Below are 21,661 nucleotides of genomic sequence, written 5' to 3'. Positions count from 1 at the left end.
TCAAACCACGGTCGTATACTGCGAGCAGTATGACAAGTTGCATTGTCCTGCTGGAAGTTGCCAGCGTACCGAGGAAAAATAAACTGCATGTAGGGATCGACTTGGTAGAATGAGGAGATCAGCCTAGGAATGCCACGAAAATATTCTGCAGATCATAGTGCTTCCCCTTCCGGCCTGTCCTGGCGACTGTTACTGTGTGTTTTCTTTCAGACGTATCACATTATACACGCCAACAGCCATCTGTGTGATGGAGCATAAAACGTGATTCGTCTGAAAAGGCTACCTGTCACCACTGAGTGGACCTTCAGCTGCAGTATTGTGCTGTTGAACAACAGTCAACATGGGTCCATGAACCAGGTGCCTGCTGTGGAGGCCCATATACAGCAACGTTCGCTGAACGGTCGTTGACGAAACGCCACTGGTCGACCTTGGTTCATCTGGGTGGTCAGTTGCTCAACAATCACACGTTTGTTCGCCCGCACACATCTCCGCAATAGTCGTTCACCCCTGTCATCCAAAACGTGTGGTGACCACGTTTGCCTTGGCGCCAGTTTTGAATAGTACCATTTTGCCATGCACGATTACACTTTAACCACAGCAGCACGCGAGCAGTATACAAACTTACCCGTTTCGGAAATACTTCCACACTCGGTCCAATAGCCAATGACCAGGCCCGGTTCGAAGTTGGATAAATAGCTCCGTTTCCGCAACAGAATAATGACTGCATTGTGTTTCGCAGCCCACGCTTTATATACCCTCCACTGCTAGTGCTGCCACCTGCCGTCTGTGAGCAGAACATAGCCGGTGATGGTGTGACTGGACCGTGTATTTACACTAATGGCCATTAAAATTGCTACACCAAGAAGATGACGAGCTACAGACGCGAAATTTAACCGACACGAAGAAGATGCTGTGATATCCAAATGATTAGCTTTTCAGAGCATTCACACAAGATTGGCGACACCTACAACGTGCTGACTTGAGGAAAGTTTAGAACCGATTTCTCGTACACAAACAGCACTTGACCGGCGTTGCCTGGTCAAACGTTGTTGTGATACCTCGTGTAAGGAGGAGAAATGCCTACCATCACGTTTCCGACTTTGACAATACGCAACGCCGTGCTGAATCCCAACGACCTCGTATCACTAGCAGTCGAGGTGCCAGGCATCTTATCCGCATGGCTGTAACGGATCGTGCAGCCATGTCTCGATCCATGAGCCAACAGATAGGGACAACAACCATCTGCACGAACAGTTCGACGACGTTTGCAGCAGCATGGACTATCAGCTCGGAGACCATGGCTGCGGTTACCCTTGACGCTGCATCACAGACAGAAGCGCCTGCGATGGTATACTCAACGACGAACCTGGGTGCACGAATGGCAAAACGTCATTTTCGGATGAATCCAGGTTCTGTTTACAGCATCATGATGGTCGCATCAGTGTTTGGTGACATCGCGGTGAACGCACATTGGAAGCGTGTACTCGTCATCGCCATACTGGCGTATCACCCAACATGATGGTATGGTGTGCAATTGGTTACACGTCTCGCTCACCTCTTGTTCGCATTGACGGCACCTTGAATAGTGGACGTTAGATTTCAAATGTGCTACGACCCGTGGCTGTACCCTTCATTCGATCCCTGCGAAACGCTACATTTCAGCAGGATAATGCACGACCGCTTGCTGCAGATCCTGTACTGGCCTTTCTTTTTACAAAAAAGGTTCGACTTCTGCCCTGGCCAGCTCATTATCCAGGTCTGTCACCAATTGAAAAAGTCTGGTCAATGGAGACCGAGCAACTGGTCACTACTCTTGATGAACTGTGGTATCGTGTTGAAGGTGCATGGGCAGCTATACCTGTACACGCCATCCAAGCTCTGTTTGACTCAGTGCCCAAGCGTATCAAGGCCGTTATTACGGCCAGAGGTGGTTGTTCTGGGTACTGATTTCTCAGGATCTATGCACCCAAATTGTGTGAAAATGTAGTCACATGTCAGTTCTAGTATAATATATTTGTGCAATTAATACCCGATTATCGTCTGCGTTTCTTCTTGGTGTAGAAATTTTAATGGCTGGTAGTGTATCTAGCTCTCGCCTACTTATAAGAGAACCGCCGTAGTTTTATAAAATTTAATTTTTGTATCTTTTCAGGTCAGTGTCCTGTTTATTGTTCCACGTTGTGTTGCTCTCACGAGCATGTCGCAAATAAATATAAAATAGAAGAAGTGTGTTTTGTGGTGGAGAGATGAGTGACGTGGTGGCGCGCGCGACCTGTGCAGAGTAAAGGCAAGCTGCTGGAGTTCTACAAGGAGCGCGCGCAGCAGTGGTACGAGGGCCACGTGGAGGAGGCGGACTGGTCCGCGGTGGGCGACCTGGTGCGGCGGCGCACCAACCTGCTGGTGCGCCGGCAGACGCGCGGCCGCGTGCACGAGTTCGTCCGCGGCGCCGGCCTCGCGCTGCGCCCGCCGCTCGCCGCCTTCACCGCCTCCGTCTTCCAGGTCGGCGGCGCTCGCTTCTAGCCGCACCGCCACTGCGCATTTAGCTTAAGCCTCTTTGCTCAGTCTCTTTCCAGCCAGGTGTTGTCCTGAGACTGGTTTGATGCACCTCTCCATGCTACTCTAGCCTGTGCAAGCTTCTTCATCTCCTAGTACCTACTGCAATCTACATCCTTCTGAGTCTGCTTAGTGTATTCATCTCTTGGTCTCCCTCTACGATTTTTACCCTCCACGCTGCCCTCCAATACCAAATTGGTGATCCCTTGATGACTCAGAACATGTCCTACCAACCGAGACCTTCTTCTAGTCAAGTTGTGCCAAAAACTCCTCTTCTACCCAATTCTATTCAATACCTCCTCATTAGGTATGTGATCTACCCATCTAATCTTCAGCATTCTTCTGTAGCACCACATTTCGAAAGCTTCTATTCTCTTCTTGTCCAAACTATTTATCGTCCATGTTTCACTTCCATAATGGCTACACTCCATACAAATACTTTCAGAAGTGACTTCCGGACACTTAAATCAATACTCGATGTTAACAAATTTCTCTTCTTCAGAAACGCTTTTCTTGCCATTGCCAGCCTACATTTTGTATCCTCTCTACTTCGACCATCATCAGTTATTTTGCTCCCCAAATAGCAAAACTCCTTTACTACTTTAAGTGTCTCATTTCCTCATCTAATACCCTCAGCAGCACCCGACTTAATTCGACTACATTCCATTATCCTCGTTTTGCTTTTGTTGATGTTCATCTTATACCCTCCTTCCAAGACACTGTCCATTCCGTTCAACTGCTCTTCCAAGTCCTTTGCTGTCTCTGGCAGAATTACAATGTCATCGGCGAACCTCAAAGTTTTTATTTCTTTTCCATGGATTTTAATACCTACTCTGAATTTTTCTTTTGTTTCCTTGACTGCTTGCTCAATATACAGACTGAATAACATCGGGGACAGATTACAACCCTGTCTCACTCCCTTCCCAACCACTGCTTCCCTTTCATGCCCCGCGACTCTTATAACCGCCATCTGATTTCTGTACAAATTGTATATAGCCTTTCGCTCCCTTCCAGCCAGCAGATACCTTGATAAAGGTAACAGATTACCTGAAGCTTGCCGTTGATCCACAAGAGACGTCTGTCAAGCGGTTCTAAGACTCAGCAAAGCCTTCGACACCGTTGACTTCGACTCTTCACTTGCCAAACTTAGCACCCTAATTTTCTCGCCAAATGCAGTGCAATGGTTTCTCTCATACCTGGCGTCTCGCCAGCAATGCATCATGTCCGGTACCAAACAGTACAAAGGGAGGCAAGTAGTATCGGGCGTCCCCCAGGTTTCAGTATAAGGTCCTACATTTTTTCCCTTGTATGCCAGTGATACACCATCAGTTTTCTCCTGTAGCAAATATCACAAGTATGCTGATGACTTCCAGCTGTATGGAAGAGCAAAACCAATAAACCTGATGACAGCTGTCGAGAATTTCATTACTGATCTGTGTGCATCATCAAAACTTGTGCATGATGTAGGGTTCAAGCCCAGCTCATCCAAACCCCAAGCGATACTGGTTCCTCATCTAGGCTTATTAGCCCAAAACATCCGGTAATCCCTACGATCTTTACCCTAAATGGGACAAATATCAACTTCTCATCTTCAGCAAAGAGTCTAGGAGTAATGATAGATGAAAATCGCAGTTGGACTGAGCACGTAACTGAGGTGTTCAGAAAGGCATCTGTATCTCTCCACGTCTTACAAAAGTATAAAAGCTCTTCCCTCTTAACAAGAAAAAGAAACTTGTACAAAGTTTCAGTTATTGATTGGCCTTTCTCGGGAAATTTCACGGCGACTGGAACCAGTTATAAGTGCCTGTGTTCGTTATATCTGTGACGCTCGATTCTGTGATTACATTTCACCACCATATGCACAGTTATCCTGGCGGCGTGCAGACAAACGCAAAGGTCTCCATACCGTCGGTCTTCTCTATTATCTTATCAACGTACACTGCCCCTCGTGCCTCTCTACGATTACAACGCTCTTGTCTCGACGACACGGCAGAAAACCCCGTTCCACCCGTTCCCATAAGAGTAAAATCCATCCTGTCGCACTCTGTCGTTCAGCCACTCTCTCGAAGTCCTTCTCAGTAGCAGGAATCTGACTCTAGAATAACCTCTTGCGTTATGTCAGAGATCTGAATAACATCACAGCTTCAGAAGACAGTTAATACCATATCTTCTAAACTAGCTGTAATGATTACCATTGTCCCTGTCTGCACACACTCTTGTACATCCTTTCCAGCAAGATGTCCTTCATTGCCCAGTGTTAGTAGCTAGTGCAGTCTCCTGAAATTTCCCCTCCTTAGTATTCGCTATATCAGAAAGAAACTGTTTTTACACGTTTTATATCTCTCACTATCATTATTGTTATTATTGTCTTTACTATCATTACTATTATTATTATTATTATTATTATTATTATTATTATTATTGCTATTACCATTATTAGCGGCAGGAGCAGCAGTAGTACACTTACTACCCAGTATTACCTTTATTAGTTGACAAAAAATGGTTCAAATGGCTCTAAGCACTATGGGACTTAACATCTGAGGTCATCACTCCCCTAGACTTAGAACTACTTAAACCCAACCAACCTAGGGACATCACATACATTCATGCCTGTGGCAGGATTCGAACCTGCGACCGTAGCAGCAGCACGGTTCCAGACTGAAGCCCTTAAACCGCTCGGTCACAGCCGTCGGCATTAGTTGACAGACAGTATAATTTACTCATATTGTTACTATAGACAGTCAGATTATTTTAATATTATTTGACACCTTAAAATTGTAATTTCTAGGATACTAAGATGTAAAAAGAGGCACTCCTAGTGTGAATCCCTGGTCCGATGTAAGAGAGGGCGTGATGGCCATAGTCAGATCATGTTAAATAACTAACTAAATAAGAACAACATGGCAGATACGACACTGGGAAGGCACTGAAAGTCCTAAGCCTAAACAAGATCCCAGGAGTAGTCAACAGTCTCTCAAAATTAATGAGATCTTTGGGGAAGGCAACCAAGACAACGCTATTCCACCTGCTTTGTAAGATAAGACACAGGTGAAAGGCGTCGTGCGCTTTCCGTCCGTGGCCTGTGAGACCTTTGATGTCAATGTGATGTCAAATTCCAACCACAAATATTTTAGGCGTGGATTTTCCGACGATCAAAGGAAACCGCAACAGCTGGAAAGGTTACACCAATCTTTTTGTAATACGAACATTCCTTCACTTTTTACCCAGGCTTAGAATTGATTATGTATGTAATACCAAAGTATTTTTAAATGACTTTTTGTGTCTGTTCGTTACAAATTTTGGAATCTAGAGACTTGAAACTTTCAACACAGCTCAGAATTCAATGACCCTACTAGAAGATAGGTTGAAGAAAGGCAAACCTAGTTCATAGCATTTGCAGTTTTAGAGAAAGCTTTTGACAGTGTGGACTGGACTACGCTCTATGAGATAATGAAGGTCGCAGGGATAATACGTACACTGATGAAGCTGTGAAGGGATTCAAGGAGAAATTTGGAAAGGGAATTAAAGTTCGAAGAGAGAAAATAAAAACCTTGCAGTTGCCGATCGATGATGTAGTTCTGTCAGGGACACCAGAGGCTCTGGCAGGGCAACTGAAGGGAATGGACAGCGTCTTGAAAAGAGATTATCAGATGAACATCAATAAAAGTAGAACAAGGTTAATGAACTGAAGTCGGATTAAATAATATAAAAACCAACATGGATTCCGCAAACAGAGATGCTGCGAAACTCAGCTCGCTCTGTTCCTCCGTGAGATTCACAGCGCCGTAGACAACGCCGTTGAGGTTGATGCCGTGTTCCTTGACTTCAGGAAGGAGTTTGACACCGTCCCGCATGCTGTTTAGTGAAAAAAAAAACGAGCTTATTGAGTATCGGAGCAGATTAGCGACAGAGAGCGAGTTGACTTCCGCTCGTAGCGGAACAAAATCAACAGATGTAAAGGTAATTTCCGGTGTACACCAAGGACATGTTGTAGTATCGTTACTGTCTACAGTATCTATAAATGGTCTAGTACAAAGCGTCGGATCCTCTCTGAGCACGCATTGACTGTCACCATAACCTATCCCTTGGACTGAAAATGTGTTTGCCTTCACCGCCTTCGTCTTCCAGGGCAGCGAGTCTTGCTTTTATACTTACGTATCAGGGTCGACAGAAGTTCAAAGAGACGGCAAGACGCTAATATGAATCGGTAAAGTTGAGAACGTATCGTACCCCATGAATTAAATTTGGTAGGAAGCGTTGGGGGAGAGGGGGGGCTGAGTTCAAATGGTTCAAATGGCTCTAAGCACTATGGCACTTAAGATTTGAGGTCATCAGTCCCCTAGACTTAGAACTTAAACCTAACTAATCTAAGGACATCACACACATCCATGCCCGAGGCAGGATTCGAACCTGCGACCGTAGCAGCAGCGCCGTTCCGAACTGAAGCGTCTAGAACCGCTCGGCCACAGCGACCGGCGGGGGATAATTTATATTGGTTATTATGAAGATTAAAACAGCCATAGTTATCGTTTCAGCGTGCGATTAAGGCAGTGATCGGTCGCTTGCAGAAAACGTCAGGTGTTAATCGTGGTGAAAATAACAGGAAAGGAATGATTAGTGAATGGCATCAGAGCTGGCGTATGACGAGAACTGGAGGATGACCACGTGATGTCCAACTGCGGCGTGTGAAGGTGTTCGCTGGTACATCGCTATCTTAAAATAGCCTTTACAAAAACTTAATTGAAACAGTGTACAGCTTAACTAATACCAGTGCACTGCGCTAATTAATTTATTGAATCTATAAATAGTTAAATTTCTGAATTTCATTTTATTTGATGGGATACGGAAGTGAAAATTGTCTTTTGATAAGGAACTCATGCCCGGAAATGTAACTTTGGATGAAAATCACTCTGAGGGTCGGATCACTTTCCAGTCTTCCTCTTTACGGTACGCACACAGCGGAGATAATGAGCTCCGACCTGTGAGATGTAGGAACACGCGGTATGTGCAGTGTTTCGAGTACATGTCCTCGTGTTCTTTCTCTTCTATATGAAACAGCGCGCTAGTGGAGCACCACAGCCGACCCTCCTAGTTTAGAACGTACCACTTTCTCGCAGCCATTGTTGTAGTCGGACGAAGATGCTGTGTGATGCCGAAGTATTACAACAGGTACTGACGACGGAGCCCTCTTCTCAGCTTTTCTGCATACCGTGACGTGGCAGATTTGAAAGCGATCCCATCTTCAAGCTTATGTTATTCACAAACGGTACATTTCTGGACATGGATTCCTCGTCAAAACTTCATCTACTATGTACAGCCCCTAGAAGCCTGTAACAGGAATTTTTAATCACACTGTATATGCAGGGTGGATCACAATTAATGGCGAAAGCTGACACGGGTGCAAGTATACTATAACAGAGGCAAGGTATCGTCGGGGATTATGGTACAAGCGTGATGAGGCAAAGGCAAGTTTTGCTGATAGTGTAAGACGACGTCTAATGTGCCACTATGGTGCAAGATGGATAGTTTGAGCAAGACGTGTACTTCGGCCTTCAACGTCGCCTGGCCTTAAGCCTCCGCGTTCTTCTGTCTGGTGTCATCTCAGAAGTGCAGCACTCCCGTTGATACGGTTGAAGAACTGGAGCACTGAGTCGACAGTTTTGCCAAGCTTCACTAGACGATCCGGAGGGGGTCTAAATGCCAGGATGACACGTGAAACACCTCATTTAACAGGTAAGAGCACACAGATATCTGCAACGTGCGAAGCGATACGACATTCCTAGTTAACGTAGACCTTACGAAAAATTTGAATACAGTTACGTGGGGAGTGGATAGAAAAGTTTATGTTTCAAATATACAGTATTTGTAATAACTGGGACACTATTTGACACTGGAGTCAGTGGCAGGTCGTAATAACACAGTGGGAAATATTTCACAAAATCGTTTGCTGACTTATGTTTATTGGTTCATCTTTGCTTTCATTATTGTGTACTTTCATCCCTGTCAGTTTTCTGTACTAATTATGATGCACCCTGTGGACAGTTGTTGCACTTGAGCGGCTCTGCCGCCCCTCTAAGCTTGGAGCCCTAAGCGGCCGCATGTAACTTAAACCTTCGCTGTATTTTGTACAAATTACATATTTTACTGCTGTTAACAGTTACAACATTCCTCTGACTACAATAGAAGCCATGTATTAATTTGGTTGTTGTTGTTGTGGTCTTCAGTCCTGAGACTGGTTTGATGCAGCTCTCCATGCTACTCTATCCTGTGCAAGCTTCTTCATCTCCCAGTACTTACTGCAACCTACATCCTTCGGAATCTGCTTAGTGTATTCATCTCTTGGTCTCCCTCTACGATTTTTACCATCCACGCTGTCCCCCAATGCTAAATTGGTGATCCCTTGATGACTCAGAACATGTCCTACCAACCGAGACCTTCTTCTAGTCAAGTTGTGCCACAAACTCCTCTTCTCCCCAATTCTATTCAATACCTCCTCATTAGTTATGTGATCTACCCATCTAATCTTCAATATTCTTTTGTAGCACCACATTTCGAAAGCTTTTATTCTCTTATTGCCCAAACTAGTTATCGTCCATGTTTCACTTCCATACTTGGCTACGCTCCATACAAATACTTTCAGAAACGGCTTCCTGACACTTAAATCTATACTCGATGTTAACAAAGTTCTCTTCTTCAGAAACGATTTCCTTGCCATTGCCAGTCTACATTTTATATCCTCTCTACTTCGACCATCATCAGTTATTTTACTCCCTAAATAGCAAAACTCCTTTACTACTTTAAGTGTCTCATTTCCTAATCTAAGTCCCTCAGCATCACCCGATTTAATTTGACTGCATTCCATTATCCTCGTTTTGCTTTTGTTGATGTTCATCTTATATCCTCCTTTCAAGACACTGTCCATTCCATTCAACTGCTCTTCCAAGTCCTTTAACGTCTCTGACAGAATTACAATGTCATCGGCGAACCTCAAAGTTTTTATTTCTTCTCCATGAATTTTAATACCTACTCCGAATTTTTCTGTTGTTTCCTTTACTGCTTGTTCAATATACAGATCGAATAACATCGGGGAGAGGCTACAACCGTGTCTCACTCCTTTCCCAACCACTGCTTCCCTTTCATGCCCCTCGACTCTTATAACTGCAATATGGTTTCTGTACAAATTGTAAATAGCCTTTCGCTCCCTGTATTTTACCCCTCCTACCTTCAGAATTTGAAAGAGAGTATTCCAGTCAACATTGTCAAAAGCTTCCTCTAAGTCTACAAATGCTAGAAACGTAGGTTTGCCTTTTCTTAATCTTTCTTCTAAGATAAGTCGTAAGGTCAGTATCGCCTCACGTGTTCCAACATTTCTACGGAATCCAAACTGATCCTCCCCGAGATCCGCATCTACCAGTTTTTCCATTTGTCTGTAAAGAATTCGCGTTAGTATTTTGCAGCTGTTACTTATTAAACTAATAGTTCGGTAATTTTCACATCTGCCAGCACCTGCTTTCTTTGGGATTGGAATTATTATATTCTTCTTGAAGTCTGAGGGTATTTCGCCTGTCTCATACATCTTGCTCACCAGCTGGTAGAGTTTTGTCAGGACTGGCTCTCCCAAGGCCGTCAGTAGTTCTAATGGAATGTTGTCTACTCCGGGGGCCTTGTTTCGACTCAGGTCTTTCAGTGCCCGGTCAAACTCTTCACGCAGTATTTCGTCTTCATCTACATCCTCTTCCATTTCCATAATATTGTCCTCAAGTACATCGCCCATGTATAAACCCTCTATATACTCCTTCCACCTTTCTGCCTTGCCTTCTTTGCTTAGAACTGGGTTTCCATCTGAGCTCTTGATATTCATACAAGTGGTTCTCTTCTCTCCAAAGATCTCTTTAATTTTCCTGTAGGCAGTATCTATCTTACCCCTAGTGAGATAAGCCTCTACATCCTTACATTTGTCCTCTAGCCATCCCTGCTTAGCCATTTTGCACTTCCAGTCGATCTCATTTTTGAGACGTTTGTATTCCTTTTTGCCTGCTTTGTTTACTGCGGTTTTATATTTTCTCCTTTCATCAATTAAATTCAATATTTCTTCTATTACCCAAGGGTTTCTATTAGTCCTCGTCTTTTTACCTACTTGATCCTCTGCTGCCTTCACTACTTCATCCCTCAAAGCTACCCATTCTTCTTCTACTGTATTTATTTCCCCCATTCCTGTCAATTGTTCCCTTATGCTCTCCCTGAAACTCTCTACAACCTCTGGTTCTTTCAGCCTATCCAGGTCCCATCTCCTTAATTTAGCACCTTTTTGTAGTTTCTTCAGTTTTAATCTACAGTTCATAACCAATAGATTGTGGTCAAAGTCCACATCTGCCCCTGGAAATGTCTTACAATTTAAAACTTGATTCCTAAATGTCTCTCTTACCATTATGTAATCTATCTGATACCTTTTGGTATCTCCAGGATTCTTCCATGTATACAACCTTCTTTTATGATTCTTGAACCAAGTATTAGTTATGCTCTGTGCAAAATTCTACCAGGCGGCTTCCTCTTTCATTTCTCCCCCCCAATCCATATTCACCTACTATGTTTCCTTCTCTCCCTTTTCCTACTGACGAATTCCAGTCACCCATGACTATTAAATTTTCGTCTCCCTTCACTATCTGAATAGTTTCTTTTATCTCATCATACATTTCATCAATTTCTTCATCATCTGTAGAGCTAGTTGGCATATAAACTTGTACCACTGTAGTAGGCGTGGGCTTTGTGTCTATCTTGGCCACAATAATGCGATCGCTATGCTGTTTGTAGTAGCTTACCCGCACTCGTATTTTTTTATTCATTATTAAACCTACTCCTGCATTACCTTTACTTGATTTTTTATTTATAACCCTGCATTCACCTGACCAAAAGTCTTGTTCCTCCTGCCATCGAACTTCACTAATTACCACTATATCTAACTTTAACCTATCCATTTCCCTTTTTAAATTTTCTAACCTACCTGCCCGATTAAGGGATCTGACATTCCACGCTCCGATCCGTAGAACGCCAGTTTTCTTTCTCCTGATAACGACGTCCTCTTGAGTAGTCCCCTCCCGGAGATCCGAATGGGGGACTATTTTACCTCCGGAATATTTTACCCAAGAGGACGCCATCATCATTTAATCACACAGTAAAGCTGCATGCCCTAGGGAAAAATTACGGCTGTAGTTTCCCCTTGCTTTCAGTCGTTCGCAGTACCAGCACAGCAAGGCCGTTTTGGTTAATGTTACAAGGCCAGATCAGTCAATCATCGAGACTGTTGTCCCTGCAACTACTGAAAAGGCTGCTGCCCCTCTTCAGGAACTACACGTTCGTCTGGACTCTCAACAGATACCCGTCCGTTGTGGTTGCACCTACGGTACGGCCATCTGTATCGCTGAGGCACGCAAGCCTCCCCACCAACGGCAAGGTCCATCGTTCATGGGGGGGATTAATTTGGTATGAGCAGTGAAAGTGTGGTACAGCCCCATATTATGCCCATTCCGTTAGTCTGGAGGTGTATGGTCGAATGCTGTCTACAGGGTGAGTTAGGAGGGGTTGGATTGTTCTGGGGGAGGAGACAAGACAGCGAGGTCATCGGTGTCATCAGATTAGGAAAGGAAGTCGGCCGTGCCCTTTCGAAGGAACCATCCCGGTATTTGCCGGGAGCAATTTAGGGAAATCACGGAAAACCTAAATCACGATGGCCGGACACAGGATTGAACCGTCGTCCTCCCGAAAGCGAGTCCAGTATGCTAGCCACTGCGCCACCTCGCTCGGTGAGTTAGGAAGAACGGTACATGCTACAAGGGGTGATAGTATTGGTAATTCTGGACAAAAAACTTGATGTGGACGTAGGCGCTTTTCTTAACGATCCGACACAGTGGCGGGGACATACGGGGGCGTGCGGGGTGCGTGGCCCTGCATTGCCACGAGAGCCGCCGCAGCCAGTCTGCCCGCACGCTATTCGTTCGTTTCTTTCGTCAGTCGACTCGACTGAATCGAGTAGTTGTACTTCCCTATGTAGCACGCGCGTCCGCGTCTTAGTATTTTATACGTTTCTGTCTGGCACATAGATACAGTAGCTAACACATACCTACGAGAAAACTCGCGGCCTTTCTACTGATCTCGATACGTTATCCTGTCTCGCATTTGTTCGAGTAAAGTCTCGAATATTCTACTGTTTTCTTGTACAGAGAACCTTCGATACGTAGCGTTATAAATACGAAATATTCGCAGAATAGGAAGCTAGTTTACATTCAGAAGCACAACCAATTTGTCAGGAAGAATAGGAACATAAATTCATTATTTAAGGAACAGAACCACAACTGTAACTGTTTATATCATAAGATGGCACTGTCTTGTCTATTTGTATAATCAGTTTAAATAAAACTTATTAAACTTCGCATTATTTTTTTATTACGGTAAAAGTAAAGATAGCTCAAGATATCTTTAGGCCCCCTCCTTGAGGTTTTCCTGCATCCGCCACTGATCCAACATACCGCTGTTTGAAAATCACTGACGTCAGTCGCATGTCCTTCTTCACCTGCACTACCATGTGAATACTGCCAAAGCGACAGTAGGTTAGGTGACGTTGCCACAGTGAACGTGTGGTGCGATATTATTGATGATCGACTCAAAGCTGCAGTTGTTTTAGATTGAAACTTCTTTATTTAAATGTGTGAATCTGTACTTAAATTGTTGAATGACTGAGAAGATGAAAGTTCTACGTTATTTGATTCTGAAATAGCTGAGTAAAACTGAACTTACTGAGCCTACTTTCTCTTTAATTTTTCTTATCGTGTCAACACTGACCCACAATATTCTAGCGCAACGCAGTCTGACTGCTAAAAAAAATTACAACCTGGCTTCAAATAATTAATACAAATGAATGGCCCTGAATAAGAAGCAATCCTGACAATAACCTATACATTTCATTAAGCACTTACCTCACAAAAATCTTCATTACGTGAACTACTGCAATACAGCGAGCGTCAATACTGCCAGCTAAATAAAAGATTCTAACTACTAAAGCCGCTAACTACTAATAGGAATGTGGCTAGCAAAGGAAAGATTTTGTTGCAAACCAAATAATGTATTCTTTACCTTAATAATGTGACATCCAGTTCAAACAAGAATATAAATCGTCATTGACATCCAGTACAAAGATACATAATCGTGAATAATTTTCAATCTCCAAGTCGGATACTTCCACATCGTTAGCCTATGCTAACACTTCAGACCTCTATCCTCCATCAGTGCTAACTTCTCACATTTAACATCCATCACTGTTGGCTGTTCACCTCCAACTGCCCAACAGTACGTCCATCATTGTTTGCGACTAACTTCCAACGAGTGCAACCAGCCACAGAGTCTCTTACAAAGAAAGTGCAGTCAGAGATCCAATGCAAAACTCTACACAGCGCTGCCAACACAGAAGCAGCCCACTTACAAGATAGCCGTGTTAATGGAGTACGGTGTCTTGATTTCTTTCAAAATGTGTTACCAGAATACTTTGTGGATGTTCCTTTGGCAACACGTTGTCGCATGTTCTCGTACTTTGAGAACGTCGGAGCTTCTGCACATCCCGTATGCCAGTGATACAGTACCTCACTGAAACGTGCCCTGGACGTTGGGTCGGTCGCCGTGGATCACTGCTTCTCCACCGAGGTCACCCGACCTCACTCCGTTCGATTACTGTTAGTGGAGCTGGCTTAAGAGCGAAGTCCACAAGCGCAGAGTGCACACAAAAAGAGTAACTTCTCGTTCGTATTTCACACGCGTGTGCTCAAGTAAAGGACCGTACAAATGATCTCAGATCATTCAGCAACTTCACACAGAGATGCTAAATGCACTGCAGTTGACGGCGGCGGTTTTGAATGTCTTTTATGAGGAAATATACACAATTAAACAAAACATTAGATCACAATTTTTCATGCACTATTACCTGCATTTGCCCTGTTCCCCACTGTTTTCATCCGTTTCCTTGCAAACTTTTAAGAGTAAGGCCTATGCCCATATGAAGTTTTTTGATCAGAATCACTTATAGCCGGCCGCTGGTGGCCGAGCGGTTCTGGCGCTACAGTCTGGAACCGCGCGACCGCTACGGTCGCAGGTTCGAATCCTGCCTCGGGCATGGATGTGTGTGTTGTCCTTAGGTTAGTTAGGTTTAAGTAGTTCTAAATTCTAGGGGACTTATGACCTCAGCAGTTGAGTCACATTTGAACCAGAATCACTTATACTGTCACCCCTCCAAGCATCTATCTTTCCTCCTGGCTCACCCTGTATATGTAGCGTCTCTACAAATTTCTTATCACGCTGGTATTCTACATCTACATCTACATGACTACTCTGCAATTCACATTTAAGTCTTCAGGTTTATGTGCGCCTGTTACCTGGTACACGATTGGGTATCTCTCTGATAACGTCGTTGTTGATTCCTCAGTAGTCTGTTGATATGATACATCTGTAGTTTCGAAGGCCAAGGGCTCTTAGCTGCCCGATTCTGCTTCCTTATGCTCAGTATGCAGGCCGCGTTTTTAAGTTACGTTATCTGAGCCGCGTCAGTTCCATTGACAATAGGTTTTGATACAACAGTAAAAATCCTTAAGAAAACCATTTCCGTTCACCAGAACTTGCAGATGTGAAAGTAGGCGTCCCGCAATGGCAGCAATAAAGACAAAATTTAGGAAATAAAACAAAGTGTCGCACGACTTACGACGTTCACCAGCCGATACAAAACGGAACAGAGAAATAATTGTTAAAAACAAGCAGCAGCAACTGGGTCAGTGATACATTATTTCTTTTATTTCGTAAAAATGATCCGAACCACACGAATTTTATTTGTATGAACGTTAAGTAAATATTAATTATCGCTTGTCACTTTAAAAAATCTCTAGTTTAGTTAGTTGTTACACTTCATTAGAAGTGTTCGCTGATACAGGAGTAGCGGTGTCATAAGGGTAACCTAATTCTTCTGGACACGCTATTGCGATTTCGGCTTAGTAGTCGCTATCGAGTTCCCATTATTGTCCTTTAGAAATGAAATACGTTGATTGGTCGTGCAACATCTCAAGGACGTCTTATTTATTATTAAAGTATTGGAGTACAGTGACCTCTTGTTAATTTCATCATATAGCAGCTATTAACATCTCGGTCCTTGTCTGGTCAACTAAATAACATGACGTCTTTGGAATAAAGTACGACAAACAACGTAAGTACTTTCTAAAGGAGAATGGTGGGTCAGTGACAATGGCTCAAAGTCTAAATTGCAGTACTGGATACAGAAGGAAAGAAAACAGTCAGACGGCCAAAACATTATCATTCAGACAATTCTAAATGACTCTAACGCCTAATAATGAGAAAATCACCGTGTCTCAGCACATCGATAGACTCAGTTTGTTTTGTAGGGCTCTTCAAACCTCACGGCTTCTTCAAACCTGATTTCTTAGAATTTTCAATTCTTTTTACTCCCTAATCCATTTGCTCGAGTCTTTTCGCTTTTGAATTACAAACTTCCATTTAGCGTCCCCGAAAGTTTAACACGTACGACTATCAGTCACACATTTGTTCCGTTCCTTCACTGATAGTGAGCTACGCCTTTGATGACGTGCCGGCCGATGTGACCGAGCGATTCTAGGCGACTCAGTCTGAAACCGCGCGACCGCTACGGTCGCAGGTTCAAAGCCTGCCTCGGGCATGGATGTGTGTGCTCTCTTAGGTTAGTTAGGTTTAAGTAGTTCTAAGTTCTAGGGGACTGATAACCTCAGATGTTAAGTCCCATAGTGCTCAGAGCCATTTTTTTTATGGCGTGAGTGCGCAACCACGCCTGATACCGTCAGTGAGAAGAACCGCACAGTGTACTATCATAACATGGACGATACCTCGCTTGTATTACACCTGATTCGACGCAAACAAACGGTGGCTTAATCTTACCACAAGACTGACTGTCAGGGCCTACACTGGAACATGTTTGATCGTGGTTTGTATATGCACATCTATTTTACGCAAGCCATCTTACTACGTGTGTGGGTGAGGGGAATTTCTGGTATCATTGTTAACCCGTCTTACCTCCTGTCCTTGTTTCTTTCGCGAATGGATAGGAATACATCTCTGAAGGATGTCGCCATTGAGAATTTAACCATGCCTGGGCCGACCAAAATAACGATACAAAAATAACATTTATCTTTCTATGCTTAGTTTCACGAGCCGGCTGCTGTTGCCAAGGGGTTCTAGGCGCTTCAGTCCGGAACCGCGCTGCTGCTACGGTCGCAGGTTCGAATCCTGCCTCGGGCATGGGTGTGTGTGATGTACTTAGGTTGGGTTAGGCTTAAGTAGTTCCAAGTCTAGGGGACTCATCGGCTCATATGTTAAGTCGCATAATGCTTAGAGCCATTTGAACCATTCTTTAGTTTCACGAATGTGTGAGCATTTGGACTGTGGCCGCGTGACATATGGAGGTCTGGACCGTCACTGGTGGCGTGCTCTGTTATCCGAAGTGGTCAACGTGACTGCTGGTGACAAGCATGAAATCCGGGTTCGAGTCTCTGTCCGCACAAATTTACATTTGTCACAGGTAGCTGGCGCTAACACATATTCACAATCTGTGCACCCATTTAAACAAAGGTTTTCTTCCTGCGTGTACAATGGTCCCTTTCCATGGTGCTGTCTCTTGATTATTTGTGGTGAAATAGGTGAGTGAAATATACGCGTGTGAAAATGGTGTTATGTTTGTTCAAAATGGTTCAAATGGCTCTGAGCACTATGGGACTCAACTTCTAAGGTCATCATTCCCCTAGAACTTAGAACTACTTAAACCTAACCAACCTAAGGACATCACACGCAACCATGCCAGAGGCAGGATTCGAACCTGCGACCGTAGCGGTCACGCGGTTCCAGACTGTAACGCCTAGAACCGCACGGCCACTCCAACCGGTGTTATGTTTGTGTTGTATGATGATGAGAGAAGGCAAAGTGTGAAATCCGATGTCCGCACGTAGCCAGCTGTTTTTGAATAGCGCTAAGGCGGCCGCCGAGCTTAAAGTCCTCGTTCGATGGACGGATCACCATCGTCGCATGCCCTCACTTCATGCCATATTGTGGAGGGGTTTGCAACTTAATCCAGGATATCTGTGCAAAGTGTGGTCATCAGGACCTCTTCGCCACCACCCGTCCTCCCCTTGCCGACCGAATACTGGCAGGTAAAATTTCGTTCACTACCAACAGAATTCGTACCGTTGTACCTCCGTGTCGAGTGCCATTGCACAAGCGTGCGTCAGTGACCTCGACTACGTAGGAGGGTCGACTGTCGGTAAACCTCTGTTTGATGAGATGATGAGTAGTAACACACATTCCTCTACAGTGTCGTCAGTAGGGGATATTAATAACTGTTATTTAAGGAAATGAAAATTTGAGTGAAAGTGTATGTTAGTGTTGTTTACGGCTGTATATGGACCCTTACCGCAACGAACGCACTCGGAATATCACCAATTAACCTCTCCGTGATGCAGAACGGCTCTCTGATTGTTTGTGATTGGAGTAGGTTGAGCATCTTGTTGTTGTTGTTGTGGTCTTCAGTCCAGAAACTGGTGTGATACAACTCTCCATTCTACTCTATCCTGTGCAAGCTTCTTCGTCACCCAGTACCTACGGCAACCTACATCCTTCTGAATCTGTTTAGTGTATTCATCTCTTGGTCTCCCTCTACGATTTTTAGCCTCCACGCTGCCCTCCAATACCAAATTAGTGATCCCTCGATGACTCAGAACATGTCCTACCAACCGAGACCTTCTTCTAGTCAAGTTGTGCCAAAAACTCCTCTTCTACCCAATTCTATTCAATACCTCCTCATTAGTTATGTGATCTACCCATCTAATCTTCATTATTCTTCTGTAGCACCACATTTCGAAAGCTTAGAGAAAGCTTTTGACAATGTTGACTGGAATCCTCTCTTTCAAATTCTGAAGGTGGCAGGGGTAAAATACAGGGAGCGAAAGGCTATTTTCAATTTGTACAGAAACCAGATGGCGTTTATAAGATTCGAGGGACATGAAAGGGAAGCAGTGGTTGGGAAAGGAGTGAGCCATGGTTGTAGTCTGTCCCCGATGTTATTCAATCTTTATATTGAGCAAGCAGTGAAGGAAACAAAAGAAAAATTCAGAGTAGGTATTAAAATCCATGGAGAAGAAATAAAAACTTTGAGGTTCGACGACGACATTGTAATTCTGTCAGAGACAGGACTTGGAAGAGCAGTTGAACGGAATGGACAGCGTCTTGAAAGGAGGATATAAGATGAACATCAACAAAAGCAAAACGAGGATAATGGAATGTAGTCGAATTAAGTCGGGTGATGCAGAGGGAATTAGATTAGGAAATGAGACACTTAAAGTAGTAAAGGAGTTTTGCTATTTGGGGAGAAAAATAACTGATCACGGTCGAAGTAGAGAGGATATAAAATGTAGACTGGCAATGGCAAGGAAAGCGTTTCTGAGTTTCTGAAGAAGAGAAATTTGTTAACTTCGAGTATTGATTTATGTGTCAGGAAGTCGTTTCTGAAAGTATTTGTATGGAGTGCGGCCATGTATGGAAGTGAAACATGGACAGTAAATAGTCTGGACAAGAAGAGCACCTTCTTAATATTTTCGTAATACTCCGGAACTGTATTTGTTGCAACATCGCGCCAGATCTTTGGCGGAATCGGTGAGGTTTGGGCAACTGTTCCTCCGTCCTGCGCGCGCGGTGACTCACCTGAGAGCGCAGAACGGGTGGGCCGAGCCCACGGCCGGTGGGGCAGCCGGTCCACTTGTGCGACCAGCGCGGCAGCAGCGGCGGCGGCGGCGGCGGCGGCGGCAGCAGGCGTGTTGTTACGCGCTGGCCGCACACGGCGCGCCCGCCGCAGCTGAGCGTGCTGCGAGGGCCGCGCCACTGACCCGCTTCGCTGCGCGGACCCCATTCTCCTCTTCTCCTCCCCCCCCCCCTCATTGCTCGTCACGCATTCTGTAACAGCCAGTAAAAAACAGCTGTATTACCTGCACAGGACCTAACAGGTTTCGCTAGTGGACTCTTGTCCTTACTGACGTTCTGACGAGAATTTGACCGTCAGTTTCTCATGTGACATACTGAAAGCCATGAACCTAGGCCAGGGGTTTCTAGCCTTTCTGAGATCATTAAATGATTACCCCTGACAGCAAACAGATATTAGGGGCACTCTCCCACCTCCACACACACCCCCTGCCACCCCATCCCCCAAATGAATGAAAACGAACTTTCTGTGAACACTTTTATTTTTAAAATGACGAAAGATAAATGATGTTTAGTTTTTGAAGGCGTTTTGTTAAACCATGAACTAATGAGTCAATGGTACAATTGATACTGCTTGTTTATTACAGCCGGCCGGAGTGACCGTGCGGTTCTATGCGCTTCAGTTTGGAACCGCGTGACCGCTACGGTCGCAGGTTCGAATCCTGCCTCGGGCATGGATGTGTGTGTGATGTCCTTAGGTTAGTTAGGTTTAATTAGTTCTAGGCGACTGATGACCTTAGATATTAAGTCCCATAGTGCTCAGAGCCTTTTTTTGTATATTACAGCGTTTCTATAGAATGACGAAGTAACACTCAGCTCATTGCTAGTGCTACATACAACTCCTTTTCAAAAAAGATCTGTCTACAATCTACATTGAGGGTAGACACTTGTTACAAAACATGTTTCCTCTGCGTCACTTCCGCCAATACAGAGCAAGCGACTTCCAATTAAAATGTCTCCCCTGCACGTGAGTAATAAACATAATGGATGTGACACATGGTTGACGACATCTGACCGTGAAGCTTTTTTTATTATTATTATTATTATTTTTAAAAGGAGGTGGAGCCCCTCCAGGCCCACACCGACATGATGGACAACTCAAAAGGTCTACTGCCATCTCTGCATAAAGCGTTAGTGTTCACTAAAGTGTGGTGTCGAAGGATGTGGGTACTGCTATGTTTGCGTACGTCTGGTTAAGGTTAACCATTAATATGCGCTAATCTGGAGATAGATTGCGTCGAAAGTCGAACGAAAGGTGGCGGTTTTAAGGGCAGAGGGAAAAAGTGCCAAGGCAAGCGCCAAGGGAAAAAAACCTCTGCGATAGTTAGGTCGGGTATTAGGAACAGTAGCGGATGTCTTGCTGACTGCTATACGTCATGCAAGGGTAGGTTATGTTAGAAGCGGGTATCGGATACCGTGTCATGGCAAGTTTCGTCATAAGAGATCAGTCCCAGACGGTGCTGCAGCTCGGTGTGCTGTAGTATGTGCTGGGCTCGTGTGGATTCTCCTGGGCCTGCTGCTGTGGCCATGCGCTGCCATCGAATGTGTCGCAGCCTACCCTGGACAGTGGTGAGGCTCGCACGCCTTGTTTGCGTCTCGCCTGTCGTGCTCCTTGCGAGCCAGCGCGCGCTCGTTTACGTCCGTGTACCGGCTTGTCTCAGAGTCCGACTTCATCGACCATCATGGTGTTTTCTTACCCCCAAGCCACGATTAAATTAACTTTTCCTTTGGATCGTCAACGACCGAGGTCGTATGAAGTAGAACGTTTTATACGCGATCAAATGCGTCTCCCGCCACAAGATGTTCTCCGAATTCATTTTCTGATCCTCAGTATTACTGTGTACATAAAGGTGGCGAATGACAAGCTGTTCGCCGATGTTGTGAGGCGCGATGCTCTCAATTTCCGATATTCTGACGGACATATAGGGATTGTCGTGATTGATCACGCTGTTTTTGGCCTCCGAACGTAGGTTTCTGAACTCCCGTTTGAGATAGTGTTGAACGTTTCTGGTAGACGCCTTGAAACCTGACAGTAACGTCGCCAGTCACGTCGCTGAAACGTTAAAGACGTCCGAAACATACCGTGTCCTCAATGGTGTCCGTCAGATAAAAATTGATGTACGGAAACATGTGCCTTCCTACTTGGTTGGTACCAGCTGTACTGCTCACGTCATGTACGATGGCCAGCCACGCTCCTGTTCAGGTTGTGGCCGGGAAGGCCATGTCCGTTCTGAATGTTTCCGACGTAGACTGGCTCAAAGGCCCATCGGAGACGTCGCTCTTCCAA

At 44.7% G+C, this 21,661-nt stretch overlaps 1 protein-coding gene across 1 annotated transcript in view; it reads left to right on the top strand.

Moving 5' to 3' along the window:
* Nucleotides 1-21,661, top strand: part of LOC126269044 (serine-rich adhesin for platelets-like) — a 342,253-nt gene that overhangs the window by 286,994 nt on the left and 33,598 nt on the right. The window contains exon 6 of the mRNA XM_049973961.1: nt 2,281-2,499. Within this exon, the coding sequence (XP_049829918.1) occupies nt 2,281-2,499 (219 nt within the window). The remainder of the gene's footprint in view (nt 1-2,280; nt 2,500-21,661) is intronic.

This window comes from Schistocerca gregaria, chromosome 1, assembly GCF_023897955.1.
Source record: "Schistocerca gregaria isolate iqSchGreg1 chromosome 1, iqSchGreg1.2, whole genome shotgun sequence".
Classification (NCBI taxonomy): domain Eukaryota; kingdom Metazoa; phylum Arthropoda; class Insecta; order Orthoptera; family Acrididae; genus Schistocerca; species Schistocerca gregaria.
The sequence above is the reverse complement of the archived record's forward strand: the minus strand, read 5'-3'. Positions and strand labels throughout refer to the sequence as shown.